The sequence below is a fragment of the Enoplosus armatus genome, chromosome 20 (genome assembly GCF_043641665.1).
Source record: "Enoplosus armatus isolate fEnoArm2 chromosome 20, fEnoArm2.hap1, whole genome shotgun sequence".
Lineage (NCBI taxonomy): Eukaryota > Metazoa > Chordata > Actinopteri > Centrarchiformes > Enoplosidae > Enoplosus > Enoplosus armatus.
Window position 1 is genome coordinate 15631800 of NC_092199.1, and position 7995 is coordinate 15639794.

At 42.1% G+C, this 7995-nt stretch overlaps 1 protein-coding gene across 1 annotated transcript; it reads left to right on the forward strand.

The window, feature by feature from the left end:
* The first annotated feature begins 1344 nt into the window (after window positions 1–1344).
* On the forward strand, window positions 1345–2649 carry cox19 (cytochrome c oxidase assembly factor COX19). Its single transcript, XM_070927532.1, has 3 exons — window positions 1345–1500; window positions 2085–2196; window positions 2339–2649. The coding sequence occupies exons 1-3, from the start codon at window positions 1419–1421 to the stop codon at window positions 2430–2432; spliced, it is 288 nt and encodes a 95-aa protein (XP_070783633.1). The 5' UTR covers window positions 1345–1418; the 3' UTR covers window positions 2433–2649.
* The last annotated feature ends 5346 nt before the right edge of the window (window positions 2650–7995 follow it).

Sequence of the window (7995 nt, forward strand, 5' to 3'; positions counted from 1 at the left end):
GGCGGGGTTTTATCCGTCCAGCCTCACCGCGGGGGGGAAGAAGAGCCTGCCCAAGAACATCCGACAGACAGACTGCCCGCGATCACCTGTCACCTCCAATCTGAAGTGGAGGAGAAAGACTGCACGAGAAGGGGGGGACGATCCGAGCCGCTGCTGGAGGAAACCTCTCTCTCTCTCTCTCTCTCTCTCTCTCTCTCTCTCTCTCTGATAGCTCTATTACCGAGTCTCACTGACTGCATAATAATCAAGCAAGCCTATATGTTACCATCACCTCCTCCTCCTCTTCCTCCCTCCCCTGCCTGTCTGTCTGTCTCCTCTCCTCCTCCATGCATTCCTATATTTTATGAAAGTGAGACACCCAGCGGTGGACAAGCAGAACGCATTTAATTGGAACCCCCCCCCCCCCCCCCCCCCAAAAAAAAATAAATAAATAAATAAAATCAGCCATTACCTCTAACAGCACAATAGGCCTACTTAATCTGTCTGTAAAATCCGCAGTGTCCGTGCGGAAGCTTCACCTTAGTGTTCATTCACTAAGAGCGCTTTAGGTGACTGGCACTGTAAAACAACTGGAGACTGATGCACAGGAGGAAAACATATGTGAGAAATATATTTGTAAATATGAATAACACTATGAAAGTGGAATTAAAAAAACAAAAAACAGGCCAAAAACAATGAAATAGACTCAGCCATGTTAGTGAGTTAATATTGTACTATTTTCTTACAGTATTTTTGTCTTCCATCATATTGTTTATTGTATTACATTTAGTATTATAGAAGGCCAAATTGTGTCACAGATATTTTGCAGGATTTTCCTGTTTATATAGGAACTACAGGCTACTTTCTGCTTCTTAGTCCACCAGTGTGCACGTTTTTGAAGTTATTTGAGTTTATAAGGAGAAGATGAAGCCAGAGAGTTGGTGAATTTATAACTCTTGCGTGTTTTTGTCTCATAGTAGGCTCTCTATAACGTGCTTTACATTTTTAAGCCCATTTCTCAACACGGTTTTGGGGTGCGTATGCGTATTGGGGTAAGGCTTTTATTGTATTTGTTATGTGTGCATTTCAGTGTGATATTCCCCATTTTATCACTGGGCCATGTTGTGTCATATTGTGTATTTTCAGCAGGCGTTAACTTCATTTATGTGGCCTTTCATGAGGCTCTCTCTCATCGGCCTGTGCGTTTATGAAGTCATTAGTCCATAAAGAACAAAGTGAAACCAGGTTGGACCGTCGACATTCGCTTTTGAAGGACTTCATCGATCATCAGGGCGATTCAATCGACTGCTAATGTCTGAGACGGCCCCGGCCGGCGCGAAACGTCATAACTACGCGACGACGGGGTCCCGTACGTCGGCTGTTGTTGTTACAGGAGAGCCCGAGCTTCTTCAACCAGACTCTTTAAACCTCGGACCAACATGTCCACCGCCATGAACTTCGGCTCCAAGAGTTTCAAGCCTCGTGCTCCTGACAAAGGCTCGTTCCCTCTGGATCACTTCGGTAACTGTCGCGTTCCTAACACTTTAGTTTGAACTCACTCTGCATTACACTCTACACCTGCTGAGGGTTTCACACCTGTTGTTGTTGTTGTTGTTGTTGTTGTTGTTGTTATCATCATCGTAATGTATTAAAGTCTGCTGTTTCATCATTAGCTGTCTCTGGTGACATCCAGCAGTTCTTTGACGACTAACGCGGAGTGATGAAAACTGTCCCTCACGTCTTGCTGTAGCTCACGTTACGTTTTACGGTAGAGAAGATGTCCAGAGAGATGAAGACGTTTTCTTATTAGTTACATTTGTTTGAATTGTTTACACTTTGTAGCAGGAAGTGACGTTTAATGACCTTTTTTTTTTTTTTTTTTTGTAGATATAACAGGAGGCTAATGCATGAGAGGCACAACGTGTGGCCAAGCTGATACAAGATAGCACCAGTAATAGTACAAATTTAGTGTAGGGAATAATTACAGTAGTAATATTCAAATCAAATATATGGCAAGCTGTGACATATCTGAGTATTAACCTGCATGGCTGGACCTTCACGCTGAATGTGCATTATTATTATTATTATTATTTTTTTTTTTCCAGGAGAGTGTAAAGCCTTCAAGGAGGAGTTTATGAAATGCCTGAGAGACAACAGCTTCGACAACTCCAAGTGCCGACTGCAGTCCAAAGGCTACCTGGAGTGCCGCATGGAGCAGTAAGACACCTCAGTTAAATATTCATCCTTCCCAGGATCCTCATGTCCGGTGACTGCAGTTGCACTTTTTTAAAACAAGAGTTGCCGTGTTTTTTTTTTTCATCCGAGCTGCGTCATTTCCTCGTTATCTTGTGTTTTCCAGCCAGCTGATGGCCAAGGAGCCTCTGGAGAAACTGGGATTCAAGGACCTGATGGATCCTCCTCCCAGCCAAGCAGACAGAGACACGAAACCCTGACGACAGAGAAAGCATGCTAAAGGCAAAGGCTGCTGTGAGTGTGACGCTGAGGAGGATGGCCTCAAGGACTTGAAGAATGCGGGCCTGCAAGAGGACGTTGTGGTTTGCGTTGTGGCCTTAGTTTGAGGTTATACAAACTCATTTTTATCAACCCTTTGTGTACATAAGATAAAAGGTCTAATATATGGAGTAATAAATCTTTTGTATTTAAACTAAACTGTGTGTGTAGATTGATTTATTCTTCTCAGCAGCTGGAAGCTCAACACTAAACACGCACTGAATCACTATCAAGCAATCAGGCTGCAAATGTGTTTGATGTTTGAACTGTAGTTGAGTGTGAAATTGCGACATCTGCTGGCCAATTCGTGGTATTGCAGCTCATTTGTTAATTTTGTTCATTTATATTGAGGGGATCTGCAGAGTGAGGTGATAATGCTCTGTGGGTTTATCACTATGAGCGACTCCTCTCACATTACACGCAGTTATTTGATCCATTGTTAATGTCAAATTATGTCAATAGGGTATCTACTTCCATAAGAGAAAATAAATAATAATAAATAAATCCAAATAATATCCAAGCGAGAAATTAATTTCAGCTTTTATATACTCTAAAACTTTTTCAGTGGGTTAAAAGGTTAAATACCCTCTGTTAGTATTTGGCGACGTTGCCTTTTAATTGGGTCACTTGAATCAGACGTTTAGCCTTCCACAAGCTTCTCACAATACTTTTTGGCCCGTTCCTCCTGACAGAATTGGGTGTAACTCGGTCAAGTTTGTGGGCCTCCTTACTCCGAACACACCTTTTCAGTTCAGTCCACAAATTCTCGATTGGAATCAGGTCAGGGCTTTGTGTTGTGATGGCCACTCCAATACTTTTACCTTGTTGTCTGTGAGCCATCGCGGTCCTGCTGGAAGACCCAATTTACGACCCAGCTTCAAATTTCGAGCTGATGTCTTGAGATGTTGCTTCAGTATTTTCAGGCAATCCTCTTTTCTCTTGATGCCATCTAGTTTCTGGAGTGCACCAGTCCCATTTATAGCAAAACAACCCCACAACATAATGCTGCCTCCACGTGCTTCACAGTTGGGATGTTGTTATTAGGAAGGAAAGCCTCACACTTTTCCTGGTTCCAAGAGTTTTATACCTGCGTACTATGTTTGGCACAGTCGCTTGTGGGACCTTCAGTTGCTTGGAAATCGCTCCTAGGGATGAACCAGACTTGCGGAGGACCACAATCCTTTTTCTGAAGTCTTGGCTAAGTTGCTTGGATTTTCCCATGATGTCAAGTGCAAAGAGGCACTGACTTGAAGGGTAGGCCCTTAAATACAGGTGCACTCCCCATTAAAACACAGGTGCATTTCCCCAATTACTATCTAATTATGTCAACTGGCCTATCAGAAGCTTCCAAAAGTAATTCCATCAATTTCTGGAATCTTTCATACAGTTTAAAGAGAGTCAACATAGTGTATTTAAACTTTCGACCCACTGAAAATCTGTTCTGTTCTATTATTTTGAAATGATCTTTTTTTTACAGAAATAAACTAGATACCCTATTGACTTAACACAAGAAATGTATGCTAAATGCTGAATGTGTGCTGTTTTTCTGATGAGGACAGAGTTTGTGCCAAAGCTCTCTCTCTTTCACATTATTCCTAGTTTGTCTGCTCATGATTAGCTTTGCATGACACACCACACCCCATGACACAGATATGAGGCTTGTGTTGAGCGTTAATATTTTCCTTACATAATGTATTTTACAATGAGGAAATGTCATGCAACGTCACGGTCTTAATTAGCTCAGAGGACAATAAAGAAAGACATGACTAACATATTTAAATGTACACAACAGAGAAAATTGATAATTTGATCTAAACTGTTAGAAAGGAAATAAAGAAAACTATGTTAGTGTAAATAATTCTGCACAGGAGGTCATGATGCATTCGTCTTCATTGCGGCTGTCAAAGGCCCCCGTCAGATGATTTGGCAACATTTTCCTCTCTAGGGGAGAAGAAAGTAAGTTCAAAGTTCCATATTATAGGGCAGGGGTGTCAAACTCATTTTCACCAAGGGCCACATCAGCGTAATGACTGTTCTCAAAGGGCCAGATGTAACTTATAAATGTAACTAAATGTAATCGAATGTAATGTAAAATAAATGTAACTACTCCTTAATGTTAAATAACTCTGAATTTATTACTTATTCAAGTCACAAACATTGCAGTTGCATAGAAAAAATATGTTTGTTTGTTGCTCTGTTATAACATAAATCCTTTTAATTTGTCAGCTTATGAAACCCACATAACTCCATCAATCATGGATCAAACTATCCAAGTGAATGAAGAAAAATAACATAATAAATAACTCTGAAAAAACTCAACACAATAAATACCCATTACCCACCACCCATTGGCGGTGAGCCGTCACTTCGCGGGTATCATAGTCGACAGGCATTGTGGGAAATGTAGTTTTTTGTCAAAGCACTCTTTTGACCTATTTATTTTTAGACACTCAGACCTTTTAAGCTCTCGCGGGCCTTGAGTTTGACACATATGTTATAGGGGATTACTAAAATGTATTTGATTTGAAGTCAAAACCTGTAATTCCCAAATATCTGCAAGGAAAAAAACTACAAATAATGCTTTAGAATACAGCAATTTTAGAAATAAGGTATAAATTATCTTTATGCTCCCAGATTGTTACCCACTTATTACCGAACTTCACTTTTCGGTCCCGTGCACCTACATGCATGTGCCAGTATATACTGTACTGGCCCACCTCACTGCACAATGTGTTAACGAAAAAAGGCAACGTCACCAAGAGTATTTGCTGTGTAGAGGGTCCATAATCAGCTCGGGTGGAAACACACCGAGACGGAACCCCCACACTGAGTCTCCCTCCGCCCCGGTCTTCACTACGACCTCCCAGGCCAGCCTAACAGACGACGTCCTCCTTCAACCTCCACCCCTCCCCTTTACATTCATTCGTCACTCTCTGACATCCAATACCAGAATTGTCATTAAACCCGTAGATGACATATTGTTGCGGTGTGGTCCCTGCTAGTGAATGACAAAAATCATCATTCGTCGAGGTGCGAACTCCAACTTACTTTCTGTAACCTCCGGAGTCTTCGCTGGAGCCACGGGGCTCTTGGGTCCACACACCAGGTGTTGTTCACATTGCTAAGGCTGTAGAGTTGAAAAGACAGGTAAAGAACACTTATGGAGCAAGAATGGCATCCCCGCCGATTGTTTCCAAACATGTCCAATGTGCCTTAAACAATAAAATCATCTGCAGTAGCACAACGGTCAATTTGGGTTGGTTAGTCTCCAACATTACAGCCCTGCGGCGTCACATGGTAAGAATATGTATGAGAATATGTTGACACTTTGGGAAATGCGCTTGTTGCTTTCTTGCCAAGAGTTCGAGGAAGATTGATACTGCTCTCATGTCTGTACAGGAAATATGAAGCTACAGCCAGGAGACGGTTTGCTCAGCTTAGCGTAAAGACTGGAAACAGAAACAGCTAGCCTGGCTCTGTCCAAAGGTACAAAAAGCTCACTAATTACATGGAGTGCTGCAGGAATGAGTCCTGAAACCCAGAACTGAGTTAACATTTTTACACTTCTGGTTCCCTCGTCTCCAAGTCAATGGGGTTTCTTGGATGGGCTTTTGGTTCGGTGCTTGAAATAAGGTCTGTGGTTAACACAGGCTTGAGAGATTTCCACGTTTTGTTAGTCAGTAGATACCCCACCTGTGAATTTCGGAGGCTTTACGTATCTTAAAAAAGGTGGTTGCTGACAAGTGGTGATTTGATTTATGCTCCGTCAATCATAAAAGTGGCGTCGCTGAACAAAATCTTATTTTCTGCGATAATCCAAAATCCAATGGAAAAATCCCATTGGCTTTTTGTCAGGAACCAGGCCTACAAAATTACGTCATCCCTGCAGCACTCTATTTTAGCACATTTGTTTGCAGCTCATTGTTCATTGTAGATATGGCAACCTCACAGTTGAGCGACGTCAGAGTCATCTAACGCTCAGCAAGAAACTGAATACATCCCAAAACGTCAAACTATCACTAACACAAACTAACACCCCAACACACACATACAGAATGAAGCTTGTGTGAGCGAGGTAACTTACATGTAAGCATGTCTTTTGCAATTACTAAATGTGTTTTCTTCCTGTACGACGCAGGCGTTGACAGTTTCCTCAATGGGGGCATTTGAGATTGTCATACAGCAGGTGGCTTCAGGTCCTGGAGTCTTGGGCTGAGGCATGTAATACTGGGGACGCACTGCAGCGCACACAGAAACATAATATTATTAACTCTACATACAGGAAAATGTTCTTTCAGTTCTTTCAGAAGAGAAAATCTGGAATAAGTTAGTTTAATTTGTATTGACTTTGAACAATTAGCGAGCTGTAGGGAGTTGCTTTTGGAGAGAGCCGGGCTCGCTTTCACCCTGCTTGTGCTAAGCTAAGCTAACAAGGCTGATAGCGGTAAGCTGCACAATCACCGTACGGACATGGCAGTGACAGTGAGTGAAACGTATCTCCCAGAATGTTGAAAGATTCCTCTCGAGCAATCGTTTAAAGCTCGGCAAGCTTTAGCCCATTGGTGGTGCATCAGCCAAAAAGTAGTTCCTAAATGACTGAAGATGTTTGATTTCCCTCATGTGCATCTCTCCAGAGCAAGAGATAGTGCTCTTTTCCTCTTTTTGTGTACTGTGGGAACATCCACACCCTTTAACAAGGACAGCGCAGCTGCTCTGCTAGCCTGCAGAGGACCAAATGTCCCGAAGCAGCATCTGTTTTTCATTCGCCTCAAAGGTCACCCCAATATGTAAAGACATTAAAAACATGTTTAATACAACACCTCCAGTGCCCAGAATATTCATTTCTTAATTTATTATTCAACAGGACTCCTCTTTCTTTTTAGTCGATGTGTATTATCCAGTTTACATACGATACAAATTTAAGTTGACTTAAGCGACTCGAGAAGCCATTAGTAGTCAAACACTCACCTTGTGCAACCGGGAAGAGCAGCATGGTGAAACACATGAGAGACAGTCCACAGCGAACGGGGGAAAGCATCGTGGTTCCCAATCGGACAGTGAGTCTCTGTGCAGCAGAGGTCTGGTGAATAATTAAGAGCCTTACTGTGGACACTCACTGCTCCAAAGCTCGTCAGTGAAGTAAACCGTGAAGCTCTGACTTGCAAGAAGAAATGCCCTCGGTATAAATGAAGTCGAGATGGGGGAACACACAACCCCCTATTCCAGGGAAAAGGGAATAACAGCTAAGTGGTTACTCAATGTGTTTCCTCCCGATAGGGATAAAAAAAAAGATCTGGAGGCAAATATATTGTCCTCAGTAATGGTGTGATGTGTTGAAGTCAGATCAAACCACAAACATGTGGGCAAAGAAATTCCTAATAGTGACCATTACTGTTTAAATGTAGCCACTTTTAACCACTACTAATACCTTCGCGTTGGAACTGGATCGCCGCTATTAAAAGCAATGAGATATTTGACTTTAAATTTAAAAGTCTGAATCCATCA

What these genes read in the sequence shown, in the direction of transcription:
- cox19 (XM_070927532.1), top strand. Translation starts at nt 1,419, where the DNA reads ATGTCCACCGCCATGAACTTCGGCTCCAAGAGTTTCAAGCCTCGTGCT. An exon ending in GTTCCCTCTGGATCACTTCG is followed by an intron (nt 1,501 to 2,084) that starts GTAACTGTCGCG and finishes TTTTTTTTCCAG; the next exon opens with GAGAGTGTAAAGCCTTCAAG. An exon ending in CTGGAGTGCCGCATGGAGCA is followed by an intron (nt 2,197 to 2,338) that starts GTAAGACACCTC and finishes TGTGTTTTCCAG; the next exon opens with CCAGCTGATGGCCAAGGAGC.